At 47.0% G+C, this 14,832-nt stretch overlaps 1 protein-coding gene across 1 annotated transcript in view; it reads left to right on the top strand.

Annotated features, from left to right (window-relative positions):
* fbn3 (fibrillin 3) overlaps positions 1 to 14,832 on the top strand; it is a 66,516-nt gene that overhangs the window by 44,588 nt on the left and 7,096 nt on the right. Inside the window, exons 17-54 of the mRNA XM_026157845.2 lie at positions 15 to 68; positions 149 to 274; positions 671 to 796; positions 894 to 1,013; positions 2,225 to 2,362; positions 2,490 to 2,540; positions 2,646 to 2,771; positions 2,854 to 3,081; positions 3,156 to 3,281; positions 3,376 to 3,504; positions 3,624 to 3,749; positions 3,866 to 3,991; positions 4,662 to 4,784; positions 4,861 to 4,986; positions 5,240 to 5,365; positions 5,628 to 5,750; positions 6,504 to 6,626; positions 6,708 to 6,833; positions 6,914 to 7,036; positions 7,127 to 7,249; positions 7,397 to 7,558; positions 7,644 to 7,712; positions 7,795 to 7,920; positions 9,505 to 9,630; positions 9,728 to 9,877; positions 9,959 to 10,030; positions 10,121 to 10,246; positions 10,615 to 10,740; positions 11,247 to 11,372; positions 11,704 to 11,820; positions 12,200 to 12,328; positions 13,201 to 13,320; positions 13,414 to 13,536; positions 13,630 to 13,782; positions 13,873 to 13,938; positions 14,028 to 14,153; positions 14,317 to 14,436; positions 14,526 to 14,648. Coding sequence (XP_026013630.2) covers positions 15 to 68; positions 149 to 274; positions 671 to 796; positions 894 to 1,013; positions 2,225 to 2,362; positions 2,490 to 2,540; positions 2,646 to 2,771; positions 2,854 to 3,081; positions 3,156 to 3,281; positions 3,376 to 3,504; positions 3,624 to 3,749; positions 3,866 to 3,991; positions 4,662 to 4,784; positions 4,861 to 4,986; positions 5,240 to 5,365; positions 5,628 to 5,750; positions 6,504 to 6,626; positions 6,708 to 6,833; positions 6,914 to 7,036; positions 7,127 to 7,249; positions 7,397 to 7,558; positions 7,644 to 7,712; positions 7,795 to 7,920; positions 9,505 to 9,630; positions 9,728 to 9,877; positions 9,959 to 10,030; positions 10,121 to 10,246; positions 10,615 to 10,740; positions 11,247 to 11,372; positions 11,704 to 11,820; positions 12,200 to 12,328; positions 13,201 to 13,320; positions 13,414 to 13,536; positions 13,630 to 13,782; positions 13,873 to 13,938; positions 14,028 to 14,153; positions 14,317 to 14,436; positions 14,526 to 14,648 — 4,629 coding nt within the window. The remainder of the gene's footprint in view (positions 1 to 14; positions 69 to 148; positions 275 to 670; positions 797 to 893; positions 1,014 to 2,224; positions 2,363 to 2,489; positions 2,541 to 2,645; positions 2,772 to 2,853; positions 3,082 to 3,155; positions 3,282 to 3,375; positions 3,505 to 3,623; positions 3,750 to 3,865; positions 3,992 to 4,661; positions 4,785 to 4,860; positions 4,987 to 5,239; positions 5,366 to 5,627; positions 5,751 to 6,503; positions 6,627 to 6,707; positions 6,834 to 6,913; positions 7,037 to 7,126; positions 7,250 to 7,396; positions 7,559 to 7,643; positions 7,713 to 7,794; positions 7,921 to 9,504; positions 9,631 to 9,727; positions 9,878 to 9,958; positions 10,031 to 10,120; positions 10,247 to 10,614; positions 10,741 to 11,246; positions 11,373 to 11,703; positions 11,821 to 12,199; positions 12,329 to 13,200; positions 13,321 to 13,413; positions 13,537 to 13,629; positions 13,783 to 13,872; positions 13,939 to 14,027; positions 14,154 to 14,316; positions 14,437 to 14,525; positions 14,649 to 14,832) is intronic.

Here is a 14,832-nt window from a genome sequence, read left to right as displayed (position 1 = left end):
TCCTTTCTGCCCAGCTGAGTTCCAGGCCGTGTGCAGCAGTGGCATTGGCATCACAGCTGATGGCAGGGGTGAGCAGGAAGTTTGAAAGTAACCACAGTGTCGTTAAAAAATCTTCAGCATCATCTGAATAAAATATGATGTTTCCCAGATATCAACGAGTGCGCCTTGGACCCGGACATCTGCCAGAACGGCATTTGCGAGAACCTCAGGGGAAGCTACCGTTGCATCTGCAACGCTGGCTACGAGTCTGACACCAGTGGCAAGAACTGTGTCGGTGAGTCGGTCTGAAGTGGTTCGTAACTGTGCTTTTCAAAGTTAGCTGTGCTTTCGGTGCGAGCCACGTGGAGTAGCAGCGTATAGAAACTCATTTTTGACCACAACGTTTCTACTTTTGCAGTTTCAGCTGTTAGATACATGAAAATGTCAAAAAAGAAATAAATGAACAGCTTAAATCACTGCACAAACATGAATGTGTTGGACTCATATAAGCTGTTGTTCAGTTCTGTACGATACTGACAGGCCTACAGAGCTAGAGCAGCTAACGTTAGCTCAGCTGGTACATGTCAGAGGGTAAACATTACAGGTTCTGATGGTTTGCATGTTTGTTTCTTTGCATTACTCCTGTTTGGACGCAGTGACCAAACAGCACTCTGTTTCCTCTTTCTGGCAGACATCAACGAGTGTCTGGTGAACCGTCTGCTCTGTGACAACGGCCAGTGCAGAAACACTCCTGGCTCCTACACATGCTTCTGTCCTAAAGGGTTTGTTTTCAAGCCGGAGTCAGAGACCTGTGAAGGTGAGCGCACACACACACACACGATAACAATGTGTGTGTGTCAAACAATGATGATGAACCAGCTCTGACCTCAGCTGTGTGCTCGCCTGTGTTCCAGACATCAATGAGTGTGAGTCCAGCCCGTGCATCAATGGCGCATGTCGTAACGTGGCTGGGTCTTTCCACTGCGAGTGCACCCACGGCAGCAAGCTGGACTCCACCAACACCATCTGCGTGGGTAAGATCCTGCTCCTCCTCAATGGTCAGTGCAAATTAAGGAAGCGCTGCGGGGTCCAAGACACAGCTTGTGTGAGACAATTACACCAATAATTTCTTTTCCTTCGAGTGATTTTAGTCCACGTCTGCTCTCCACTTTTGTAAACAAACGCTGAGGTTTTCAGGAGCGACCCAGGAGGATTATCATCCTCAGATGGTCTCACAGACACAGCAACACACAAAAAGACTTTTCAGATAAACACTTGCATGCCTGGCCTTGATTCTTTACCTCAGAGAAATCTGCCACAGATTTAAAACGACGATTTTTAAGAGGTTTTATTTTGGGAATCTCTCTGAAGAAGCTACATGCCATCACTACAGCTGGAAGGGTGAATGAGTCATTGAATGAATGCTCATGCACAGCACATGAGCCGGCTGTGCTCGTCTCTGGTTCCTCTGGCTGAGTCCAACTGGCTATGCTGAGAGCCCGTCCTGTGGAGGATGGAGGAGGAAAAGGTTTTATTATTCAGCTGTGAGGCAGGAAGGAAAAGGCCCAAACGGCTCGACAGACTCAGAGTAAAACTCCGAGCAGCTTTGCTGCAGACGCCTCACAACAAAACAACACAACACATGAACGTAACTGGAAATCCAAACGAAAGAACTTTAGAGGCAAACACGACGACAGACTCACAGAGAGGGAGACGCAGACATGAACACACGGAGGAAAATGAGGGAACGCAGCTGTGACCTGTTCCCTCATTTTGAGACAAGGAAAGCGAAACAAAACATAAAGCACACGAAGCAGGAGACTATCAAAATAAAACAGGAAACAACCGAGACACGAGCAGACTTTTTTCATACGGGGCCAATAAAAATACTGGGACACAAAAGCAGAGAGTGCAGGGAGGGGAGGGCGTGGTGACACACAAAGTGATACAGGAATAAAGAACAAGTTCATCTTTCAACTCATCGTAGGGCGTCTCCCACTCATGGTGCTCACATTATTAAAACTATTACCAACATGGGACAGTCAGGACACGACAGACTGGGAGCAGGCTGGACACCAAAGGGAACAGGAACTGGGAGTAACCAAGTCAGATGTGCTACAAAATACTAAAAGCCCAACTGAAACTAGAATATGAATCTGTCTCCTAAATCTCCGTGTGCTTTTAGAGCAAAGCTGTCACTGCGACAGCGATACTTTCCTCACGCTGTTGTTCTTTGGCTCTACAGATAGCATGAAGAGTACCTGCTGGCTTACGATTCAGGACAACCGCTGTGAAGTCAACATCAACGGAGCCACGCTGAAGTCTGAGTGCTGCTCCACGCTGGGAGCTGCGTGGGGTAGCCCGTGTGAACCCTGCGAGATCGGTCCGTAGACTCGTAGATGTGTTAATTACAGCTACATACGTGTGGCAGTTTATTAAATCAAATATAAACCAAACTATTGCTTCATAGAAATACTTTACATCACATCTTGATTTCTCGTGGTTCTCAGACACCGCTTGTTCCCGGGGATTTGCTCGCATGAAGGGCCTCGTCTGTGAAGGTGAGAACATCTGATGTCTAACTGAGAACTGACCTGGAATCATTACTTCCTGTAACGTGTGCCTGAGGATTGCTTCAAAATATTGTTTTGATTCTCCAAATGCAGACATTAACGAGTGCGAGGTGTTCCCCGGAGTATGCAAAAATGGCCGCTGTGTGAACACCCAGGGCTCGTTCCGCTGCGAGTGCGCCGAAGGTCTCACCTTGGACAGCTCTGGGCGCACCTGCGTGGGTAAGAGGACTGCCGTGAAATCAGACACCATCCTTTCTTCCAGAGTTCTGGGACAGATGACTTTCATTTTCAATTTTTCTAGACATGCGCAGTGAGCAGTGCTACCTGAAGTGGCACGAGGATGAGTGTGGCGAGCCGGTGCCTGGGAGATACCGTCTGGACATGTGCTGCTGCTCAGTGGGTGCTGCCTGGGGTGTCGACTGTGAGGAGTGTCCCACACAGGGCTCACCTGAGTACAGAGCCATCTGTCCCCGAGGACATGGCTTTGCCAACAGAGGAGACATCCTGACGGGCAGACCCTTCTACAAAGGTCACTCTCCGCTTCCTGAATATGCACAGCTTCCATACGTTCTTTTGCTTCACGTTCTCTGTGTTTGTTTTCAGATGTGAACGAGTGTAAGGTTTTCCGTGGTCTGTGCACCTACGGCACCTGCAGAAATACCATCGGCAGCTTCCGGTGTCGGTGCAACAACGGATTCGCTCTCACCTCCGACGAGAGGAACTGCACAGGTGTGAACGACGGGCGCAGGCCGCAGCTAAGCGCAACGTCACCGTCTCCTGTAACGAGCACGCAGCGAGCACTCGTTCTGTGTTTGTGTTTCAGATATCGACGAGTGCCGAATCTCTCCCGACCTGTGCGGTCACGGTACATGCGTCAACACGCCCGGCAGCTTTGAGTGCGAATGCTTTGAGGGCTATGAGAGTGGCTTCATGATGATGAAGAACTGCATGGGTACGGATGAACCACGCTCAGAGAGTTTTGAGACGCTACACTGAAAGTGACGTCAGTCCAGCCGATATTTAGCTTTTCCCTTTGACTTCCTCTGTGTCCTGCTGTCTTTTGCCTCACAGACGTCGATGAGTGTGAGAGAAACCCACTGCTTTGTCAAGGAGGAACCTGCCTGAACACAGAAGGGAGCTACGAGTGTGAATGTCCCCCTGGACACGCACTCAGCACAGATGGATCGGCCTGCGAAGGTGCGGCATGCGTCACGCTGCCAGTGCATTCATTCATCCTCCTAAGACGTCTTTAATAATTAACCAAAAACAGTTTCGTATCATTTTAAAGTCTCTGCACCTTGTTGTTGGTTCAGATGTGAATGAGTGCCAGCTGAGCGACAACTTGTGCAAGAATGGCCAGTGCGTCAACATGATGGGAACTTACCAGTGCTCCTGTGACACCGGTTACCAGGCCACACCGGACCGACAGGGCTGCGTCGGTGAGTAGAGCTAAAGTCATACTAGAGGGCGTGTGAAAGCGAGGCAGCAGCAACAGCAAAGATGATGGGAGCTCAGAAGGCGGAGCAGGTCATCTACTGATCAGGAGGTTGGAGGTCGTTCCCCGGCTGATCCTCCAGTCTGTACACCAGAGAAGAAGAAGTTGTATGAAGTGCTGCGAGTCTTCAGCTAGAGTAGAAAAGTTCACAAAAGAACCAGACTGTTTAAGGCTGTGCAGAGAAATAACCGAGACAAGCTTTAATGATTATCACGCAGGACAGAAACATGAGTGGGGGCGCAAAGGGAGACTGACACCGTTTATACAAAGAGTAACGAGGCAACAGGTGGGAACACAGCTGCAGACAACAAACCAAACAAGACAGGAAGCGACACTCAGCTCACGACACACTTACCAAAATAAAACAGGAAGAGAGACACGACTGAACAGGAGGACTTCCACAAAGATGAGACTGCAGGAAGAGAATGGGAATGCTAAAGGGAACGAAGAGAACTAGAACTGGAGGAACCAAAGCCCCACATCAGAAGATAACAGAACTGAAAACATAAAATAAAACTATGACAGAACATGAACTTTAATCACTTAGAAACCCAAACGCCCGAATAACACAGACGATGCGTGTTTTCATTCATAGCTGCGACCTCTCATTGCAGATATCGATGAGTGCACCATCATGAACGGAGGCTGCGAGACCCACTGCACCAACTCAGAGGGCAGCTACGAGTGCAGCTGCAGCGAGGGATATGCACTTATGCCTGACCTCAGGACCTGTGCAGGTAAAGAGACAGCATGAAGGAGAAATGTTACTGCGTCGCTGCGTGTGGAGACTGAACGGTCTGCCTGTGCTGTCAGATATCGATGAGTGTGAGGAGACTCCAGACATCTGCGATGGAGGCCAGTGCAGCAACATCCCTGGAGACTATCGCTGCTTGTGTTTCGATGGGTTCATGGCCTCCATGGATATGAGGACCTGTATCGGTAGGCCTATAATTTGAGTGTGAAGCCAACGCTGGCGTCTTGATCTGTAAATCCGTTTCCCTCTTTTGTGATTTTGTGTCTTTTTCGTCTGCCGCCTTCATTTATTCATTCAGTCTCTGACGTGTTTATAAATATAGATGAGCTTTCTGTGGCTGCCCAGCATCTGTGGGACTTCCACTGTCACTCTCATTTTGTGTCACTCTAATCTCCACGGTGAGAACATTCATGTATAATCTTCATCTCTCCATCTCAGATGTGAACGAGTGCGATCTGAACCCAAACATCTGTCTCCATGGTGACTGTGAGAACACCAAAGGCTCCTTCATCTGCCACTGTCAGATGGGATACTTTGTCAAAAAGGGATCGACGGGCTGCACAGGTACATCAGAGGCCGAGCTGAGCGGCCTGAGCTTCTGTCGGGACTCTCTGAGTCAGCTCGTTCATGCATACAAGAGTTCCCGATCCAGAGTTCAGAAATTATTCATTCAAAGTGAAGACCTGGTCAGAGTTGTCCTTTCCTTAAATAAAGGAGAATTTCACCCGAGTAAACCAACATTATTAGTGCTGCCTGCTTCTTCTTCGTACCGGGCTAGAAAACAAACTGCCTGTTCTTTGCTTAACTGAACTCTGAATATTTCCAGATGTTGACGAGTGTGAAATCGGATCCCATAACTGTGACATGCACGCCGCCTGCGTCAACCTTCCCGGAAGCTTCAAATGCCGCTGCCGAGACGGCTGGGTGGGAGATGGCATCAAATGCGTGGGTGAGTGGGTATTACTGTGTAGTTTATGTGGAGGCATCAGGTTCGAAAGAGCATAGAAGGAATTAGAGGTGGGAATCACCAAACATCCCACGATACGATATTATCACAATACTTAACGCACGATACGATATTATTGCAATTTTTTAAAATATTTTGCGATATTCAGATTCTGTCCATAAAGGTAAACTTCATCAATATTAATTTTATCTAATATCAAAGTCTCACACTCAGTCTTTCTCTCATCTCAGTTTTATTGTTGACAAACTGAACGGTTTGTATTACAGTCTAGTCCAACTTAACTGAAACCATCTGGTACAATTATAGCTATTCTGAACTATGCAATATGAAAACTATGCAGCCCCTTCAGCAACTGAAGAATTTGAAAGTAAATTAAAACAAAATATAATTTTACATTAAATAAAAAAGTTTTAAACGTAATTAAAATAAAACATGTCTTAAATTAAAATAAGTAAACTGTCATGTTTATTGCTGCCAAAAAACAGTTAAACACATTTGACAGTGTCAGGATTGTTGCTCAGAAAAAGGATCAACGTGCTCTGAAGTCAGAGCACAAAAACCTTTTTCTGTAACAAAATATCGATTTGTGCCGTCCCTGCATCGATACATTATTAGCAAACAAAATATCACGATGCTACACAGTATCGATTTTTTCCCCACCCCTAGAAGGAATACAATTACCTCGTTAAATCCAGAATATGCTGACGTGAAGCTTTCCACTTCTGTCTCCTGCAGATGAAGACGAATGTGCTGCAGAGGACCACAACTGCAATCCCAACGCAGACTGCGTCAACACGCCGGGATCCTACAGGTGCACCTGCAAAGAGGGCTTCAACGGAGATGGCTTTTCATGCTCCGGTAAGACTGTCGGAGCTGTCCCGATTAAAGCCAGCGACTGCGTGTCCAGCGCACAGTAAGTTTTTAACATATCTCTCGCAGACATGGACGAGTGTGCAGACAATGTGAACCTGTGTGAGAACGGCCAGTGTCTGAACGCCCCGGGAGGCTATCGCTGCGAGTGTGAGATGGGCTTCACTCCTACAGAAGATAGCAAGGCCTGCCAAGGTGCTGCTCACTTTACTCATTTTCCTTCCAAACAGGTGGTGTCCAAAAGACAAAAACCCAAACTTGTGTCCTCCCCACAGACATCGATGAGTGTAACTTCCAGAACATCTGCGTGTTTGGAACGTGCCAGAACCTTCCAGGGATGTTCCGCTGCGTGTGTGACGATGGCTACGAACTGGACCGCAGTGGAGGAAACTGCACTGGTTTGTGCTTCTGTCTCAGCTCATTAATGGTTTCTTTCATCTGCTTTTTCCATTTATATGAACAAGTTTTCTGATTGCATGTCAACGCAGACATCAACGAGTGTGCGGACCCTGTTAACTGCATCAATGGACTCTGCGTGAACACACCAGGAAGCTACCTGTGCAACTGTCCACCTGACTTTGAGCTAAACCCCACAGGAGTGGGCTGCGTGGGTGAGTCACACTGAGAAATGCAGTTTGTTCTGTGCCGGGATGGGTCACACAGCATAATGAAGTTTAATGTGTTTAACATATCTGTGCGCCGCCCAAAATGTTGCTCGTTTCATTCTTGGACTCGCTGCCGTTCGGTGTCTTTTTCAGACACCCGTGTTGGGAACTGCTTCCTGGATGTCCTCGCCCGCGGCGATGGAGGAATCTCCTGCAGCGCAGAGATCGGAGTGGGTGTGACCCGAGCTTCCTGCTGTTGCTCAGAGGGGGTCGCCTGGGGAAACCCCTGTGAACTGTGCCCCCTGCTCAACTCCAGTATGCACAGACCCACTCGCTTCATTTATTTACAGTGTTTATTTCCAAATGCAAACCTGCATGTGTGTCTCTGTCTCGTCTGCAGCCGACTATAAGACTCTGTGTCCGGGAGGAGAAGGGTTCAGACCCAACCCCATCACGGTCATCCTGGAGGGTAAAACGTTGTTTTCTGTCCTGTGTTTAAAGACAACACGTTGGTGTCACTGATGGATGTAACAAAGCGAATTCTTTTCCAGATATTGACGAGTGCCAGGAGCTTCCAGGCCTCTGCCAGGGTGGAAACTGTGTCAACACATTTGGCAGTTTCCAGTGTGAGTGTCCACCAGGGTACTACCTCAATGAAGAGACTCGCATCTGTGAAGGTGAGAGCTGAAATCACAGTTACACTGAAAATCCTGCCCCTCGTTATAGACACTTCCTGTCAGAGCTACACCAGGGTGTACGTCTGCTTAACCAAGGAAACATGCACAGATACACTCAGCTACTCTGAAAACAAACCAATGAGAAACTGCAGTTGAAGAATTGAAATAAGTGAACAGGTGTGAGGAGAAACCTTAGCAGTTATTTTTAACTATTAGTATTAATCACACTTGATATAAACATATGAGGTAAACATGCAGTCGTCCCCTGAGCCCGGGTCATGTGATGATGGAGCGTGTCCCGTCCCTCCTGTCCTTCTTCTTCGTCGCCTGCTGAGGATGTCTGACAACCGTCCTCCTCTTATTAGAGTTCTTTCAGTTGTACGACTGCATCGTTTTTATTTATTGAGTCACTTCCTTTCTTGTTCATCAGATAAACAGTAAAGTCAAGATGTTTTTAATGTGTTTATTTTGTATTCATTTGCTGCCTAAATGCACACGCACACACACACACACACACACACACACACACACACACACACACACACACACACACGCACAACATTCAAGCACAAACACTTACAGTAAGTTGAGTTACACAGTAATTACTCAGTAATCCTGTACACAGCCACTCGTCAGTGTTGTTTCTGTTTCTTTTCACGTCCTTAAAATGAGTCTCACCACTGTGCCTGTACAATATATGTTAATTACAGAGGCCGGTAGTAACTAATTACATTTACTCAGTTACATTTACTGAGTAACTTTTAGGAAAAATTACTTTAGGAGTAGTTTTACTACATTACACTTTTTAATTTTACTCGAGTAATATTATGATGAAGTATCGCGACTCTTACTCGAGTGAATAATAAACACGTTTGAACCAAAAATGCAGGAAACACAAACCTGCAGTTTGTTAGTGTTACTCCGTCTGCTCCGCCTGTTGGAGATGAAGTTACACCATCACTCTGTTCGAACATGTATTTATATAATTACATCTATATTACCTTCTCTAAATATTAGTTTAATAATGATTTGGAAACGTCTTTCTGCTGCTTAGATTTATTCTTTTCAGTCTTTAAAATACCAACATTTGCACTAAACATTAAATCAGATGATCAGTTACTCAGTACTCAAGTAGCCTTTTTTACTAAATACTTTTTTACTCTTACTAGAGTAATGTCTTGGAGGCTACTTTGTACTTTTACTTGAGTAAAACTATGTTGAGGTAGTGCTGCTGTCACTGTTTGGCTACTCTGCCCACCTCTGGTTACATTGTTTTCACTTTTACCCCCATTACATGAAATATGTAATTAATACATAATTTGTTATTAATGTTACAAGTAGTGGTGAGAAAATCAGACACATTTTGTAGATAAGTCCATGAAATAGAACATTTTATTAGCTAATGCTGTTGCTAGTAGCTGATATTAATTGTGGATTAAATTATGGAGAAAAAGTAACAAAGTAAAATTGTAACGATAATCAAATGTCACATCCAGTCTGAAGTAAGCGTGACTCAGATGTCCAGAGCTGATAACGATCGCCCAGCAGCAGGTCTTTGACACGCTGCTCATGCTTTATTTGCAGATATCGATGAGTGCACGACTCACACTGGGATCTGCGGGCCCGGCACCTGCTACAACACTCTGGGCAACTACACTTGTGTGTGTCCGCCTGAGTACATGCAGGTCAATGGAGGAAACAACTGCATGGGTGGGTGGAGCAGATTCGTCCTCGCTGTTGCTTATTTAATGACATGTCCAACAGTGTCAAACCTTTCCTGATGACTACTTTCCTTCTCGTATGGCAGACATGAGAAAGAGCGTGTGCTACCGCAACTTCAACGACACGTGTGAGAACGAGCTGTCCTTCAACATGACCAAGAAGATGTGCTGCTGTGCCTACAACGTGGGGAAAGCTTGGAACAAGCCGTGTGAAGCCTGTCCAACTCCTGCCACCAGTGAGTTCCAACAAAGTCCTCGAAACACGAGCTACAGCCTGTTTCCCATCGCTGATTCTCACTGGATTTCTTTTTCTCCAGCTGAATACCAGCTGCTGTGTGGTAACCAGGCTCCTGGCTTCATTATTGACATCCATACTGGCAAACCAATTGGTAAGTATTACGACATCAAGAGCCCCACCTGCTATCGTGCATGTTCACTGCTGTGCCTCGTAAATAGACCACGGTGGTGATTTTCTGCAGATATTGACGAGTGCAGGGAGATTCCTGGCATCTGCGCCCATGGAGTGTGCATCAACCAGATTGGGAGCTTCCGATGTGAATGTCCGATGGGCTTCAGCTACAACAACATACTACTGATCTGTGAAGGTAGCACTCAGGCTTTCAGTGACATTTGGTCTGAAATGTCCTCACACCATCCTCAGTGCGACAGGGGAAGACTCTGTGCACACTCGAATTAATACTCTGATAGTTGCTTTTACAGTCACTTCTACCAATATAGTCATTGCTGCCTTTACCAACAAGAGGTGTCTCCTTGTAAAAAAGCACAGTGGCTCTAAGCGGAAGTACCTGCCAGAGCCATCAGTCAGCCAGTCAGCAGCTGTCTGTACTGTATCAGAGCCAAAATGGCGCTGTTGTGTTTCCTGCTGTCCGCGAGCTGACGCCGTGCTCTGACCAGACAGTTACAGAGCCTGTGATTGATGCCCACTGTTTCTCTCCTCCTTCCTCTGGCGTAGATATCGATGAGTGTAACAGCGGGGACAACCTGTGCCAGCGCAACGCCAACTGCATCAACATTCCCGGCAGCTACCGCTGCGAGTGCTCGCAAGGCTTCAAGCTGTCTCCCAGCGGGGCCTGTTTGGGTGAGTCCGCACTGTGTGACAGGCTCACAGAGCCATCGTGTAAGGAGTCCAGGGAGACACGAAATGGGTTTAGGTTCATTCAGCTTCTCTATATGTAAAGAAATGTATTTAACCTCCTAGGACCTGCGTCCACATATGTGGACATCACATTTTGGGTTATTTAGACCAAAATACTCAATTTTGCCTGAAATCCACTTACGAGGACATTATGCTGCTACTGTTCTATCAAAATTGTAAATGAATATCCTCATGTGTGGCTCAGATTTTTCTTAAAAACAAAAATAAGGTAAAAAAAATAAATCTGGTAATTCTTTGTTTTTACATTCATCGGGCGCCAATCGGCCCAAATATCAAAGAGACATTTAAAATGCTGCTGTGGAAGAGTTCGGGTCTTAGGAGGTTAAAGATGTCAGCTTAGACTTTGGGAATCTGTCCATGATGATCATAACTAAGCTTTTTATCGGTGTGCTACGTTTAGCTGATTTTCTGTTGTCCCGTCTCCACAGACCGTAACGAGTGCCAGGAGATCCCCAACGTGTGCAGCCACGGCGAGTGTATCGACACGCAGGGCAGTTACCGCTGCATCTGCCACAACGGCTTTAAGGCCACTGCTGACCAAACCATGTGCATGGGTGAGCAAACCACAGAGCGCACACTTTATCTGCTCCAACCACACAGAGTGTGGAAATAGAGAAGAACTAAAGAGGAGGAAACAACAACTATTGTGCAAAAACATTTCATTTAGACTTTCAGTTGCTAGTTTTAGTGTTTTTCATCAGTGTTGTACAGAGGCCCAGTGTCAGAGGGAAGATTAAATCAGGACAGGAGTTACAATAAACATACAATTGTGTACATTTGGGCTTAACGTGCAGCGTCAACAAGCTACTGGGTCTAAGTTCATCAACAGAGTGGTTCACCGTAATATAAATGCACTTTACGTTGATGTTGTTCTGCCTGTTTCAGACATCGACGAGTGTGAACGGCAGCCGTGCGGTAACGGTACCTGTAAAAACACCGTGGGATCCTACAACTGTCTCTGCTTCCCCGGCTTTGAGCTCACTCACAACAACGACTGCATGGGTACGAATCACTGCTGTTCTCCTCCACAAAGGTCAACGGCAGTTTGGGCTTTGTGTGAAAGGTCAACGGCTTCTTGACAAAGCTGTAGTTGTCATATTATTAAAAGCTGCGCCCTGACAATTCAATAAAAACAAGCTGCCCTTTGCTGCGCCGTGACATTTGGACTGACGTGAAGTAAGATTTAGATGTTCGCCCTGTGTTCTTACTGTTCTTTGGTTTCATGGGGAAATTTGTCAAACTGTATTAAACATCTTTGAACTTTTTCCTGAAGGCAGCTTTGTCACAGAGTCTGCATGTTAGGAGGAGAAAATAGGTTTATTCTTTCCAAAATCGGAAGAAATTCAGACGAATCCTAATCTTTGCACCGTTTACCTCACAGATATAGACGAGTGCAGCGCTCTCCAGGGCCAAGTGTGCAGGAATGGACAGTGCATCAACGGACTGGGCTCCTTCCAGTGTCTGTGCCACGAAGGTTATGAGAACACGCCTGATGGGAAGAACTGTGTTGGTGAGTCATCGGCCAAATCCTCAAGAGTAGGAAACCAGGTCGAGGTACGATCAGGACAAAAGTGCCGAGCTGTCACTGGAGAAAGCATCATGCTGTAAGAAATCAGTTTAGACTTGTTGATGCTCACAAAGCAGGATCTAAAAAGTTCTCACAGGGTTTCCAAGTGTCAAGAAAAGTATCGTCAAGACATCCAAAGAGAGTCAGAACGAGGCTGGAAGATAAGGAAGCAAAAGATTTTAAAGACTCTGGAAAGGAAACTAGTGAGAGACGTGTCTAAAGACCCCACAGCAACTACGAGACAATAACTACCACCAAGAAAAGTCGACTTTGCTGAAGCGACACGATGGGCTGAAGTGTGCTGAGGACAACCTGAGGAAAGATTAGGTCCTTTGGTCCGTTGAGACAAACGTTCCTCAACCACAGAGACGATGTTTGAGTTGGGATGGGAGTGCTGTGCTGCAGGGAAGCCTCAGTGGTCAGGTTTTGTCTTACAACCAGACGAGGGTCCAAAGCATCCTGGTGAAGAACTACTTCCAGATGACCAAAGTGAAGAATAACGAGTGGTCTGAACAAAGGTGTGACGTAACTGAAAGTCTGTGGGATGAACTGAAGACCAAGGTCCACGTCTGAGGACCATCAAATGAGGAAGAGCCCGAGAGATTCTCCGAAGAAGAGCGGGCTCTGATCGCTCAGGAGACGAGTGAGCTGTTATCCAGCTAAAAGGCCTGTTAGCATCAGGCTAATCATTTTGACTCTGGTCATTGTTGTAAAATAACATCTGAAATACTAATACTGCTACTGTATGTTTGGAAAAGCTGTGGTGAAAGTCCCTGGCAGCGTGTTTGACACACACCTGTGTCCGGTTTTCACAGATATCAATGAGTGTGTGAGTCTGCCTGGCACCTGCTCTCCGGGAACCTGTCAGAACCTGGACGGATCCTTCAGATGCATCTGTCCTCCTGGCTACGAGGTGCAAAATGACCAGTGCATAGGTAAGACACGCAAAGAGTGCGCGTAAACATCAGGGAGTCAAAGACAGTCAGGCCGTCTGCTCATGCACACGCTCTTTTATGCTCACCTCCAAGATATCGATGAGTGTGTGGATCTCAGCCTCTGCCAGTTCGGGACCTGCACCAACACCCCGGGCAGCTTCCAGTGCTCGTGCCAGCCGGGCTTCGTGCTCTCTGACAACAAACGACGCTGCTACGGTGAGAGAAGCTGTCGAGTACAGTCGAGGCACGTTGATAAACTTGGAGGAGATCTTTGAAAACAAAGCTGACTCTTTATTTCTGCTTTGCCAGATACCAGAGAGAGCTTCTGTTTCACCAAATTCGAGGCAGGCAAGTGCTCGGTCCCCAAAGCCTTCAACACCACCAAGGCCAAGTGCTGTTGCAGCAAGATGCCCGGAGAGGGCTGGGGACTGCCCTGCGAGCTGTGCCCACGAGAAACCGACGGTTTGTGCAACAGAGTCATTATTAAGCTGCTCGAACACACGCAGTAGCATGCTTCAAATATTAAAACCATCTTTTATGATGTGTCTCCAGCTGCCTTTAACACTCTGTGTCCCTACGGCCACGGAGCCCTGCCTGGACTGGGCGACGCTCGCGAAGGTGAGCGCTGCAACACCGAGCGAAGCGCTTTCATTTGAAGAAGAGTGGCGAGAGGCTTCGATGGGTTAACGCTCTGTCCTTCTCTGTAGATTTGAACGAGTGTCTGGATAACCCGGGCATCTGCCAGAACGGCATCTGCATCAACACAGACGGCTCTTTCCGCTGCGAATGCCCTTTTGGATACAACCTGGATTACACTGGCGTTAACTGCATCGGTGAGACGTGCAGAGTTTGCATTTATTTCACATTAATTCACAAAATCAACGCCGTGTCCGGGTCGTTTTCCGGCCTTGATTTATTCTGGGGTTTAACCTGCCACGGTGCAGCATCAATTTTTGCTCAGTTTGAATTCATCTGTCTGCTCTCTGGCCTCTGCAGACACCGACGAGTGCTCGATAGGAAACCCCTGTGGAAATGGAACCTGCACCAATGTGGTGGGAGGATTCGAGTGTTCGTGCGAGGAGGGCTTTGAACCAGGACCCATGATGACCTGTGAAGGTCAGTCATTCAGCAGCACGAGTCAAACTGACTCATCAGAGGACAGTTAATAAAATAACGGCTCCAACCAACTCTCTCCTTCACTGCAGACATCAACGAGTGCTCCCAGAACCCCCTGCTCTGCGCCTTCCGCTGCGTGAACACGTTTGGCTCCTACGAGTGCATGTGTCCCGCTGGCTACGTGCTGCGAGACGACCAGCGCATGTGCAGAGGTGAGCCCGCCACCGCAGATTCCTTATTAAAAGTGCTGCTTTTACTTTGCAGACAGCTCACCTTCCTGCGTCTCCGTGTTCATGTGTGACGAACACAATCGTGTTTCGTGTGTTTTCTAAACAGTGTAACAGGTTTTTTAGTGCTTCAGCTTTAACCTTGGATGACCCCTCTCTCATTCCTCTG

Source organism: Astatotilapia calliptera, chromosome 23, assembly GCF_964374335.1.
Source record: "Astatotilapia calliptera chromosome 23, fAstCal68.1, whole genome shotgun sequence".
Lineage (NCBI taxonomy): Eukaryota > Metazoa > Chordata > Actinopteri > Cichliformes > Cichlidae > Astatotilapia > Astatotilapia calliptera.
This window is presented reverse-complemented; position numbering and strand designations above follow the sequence as displayed.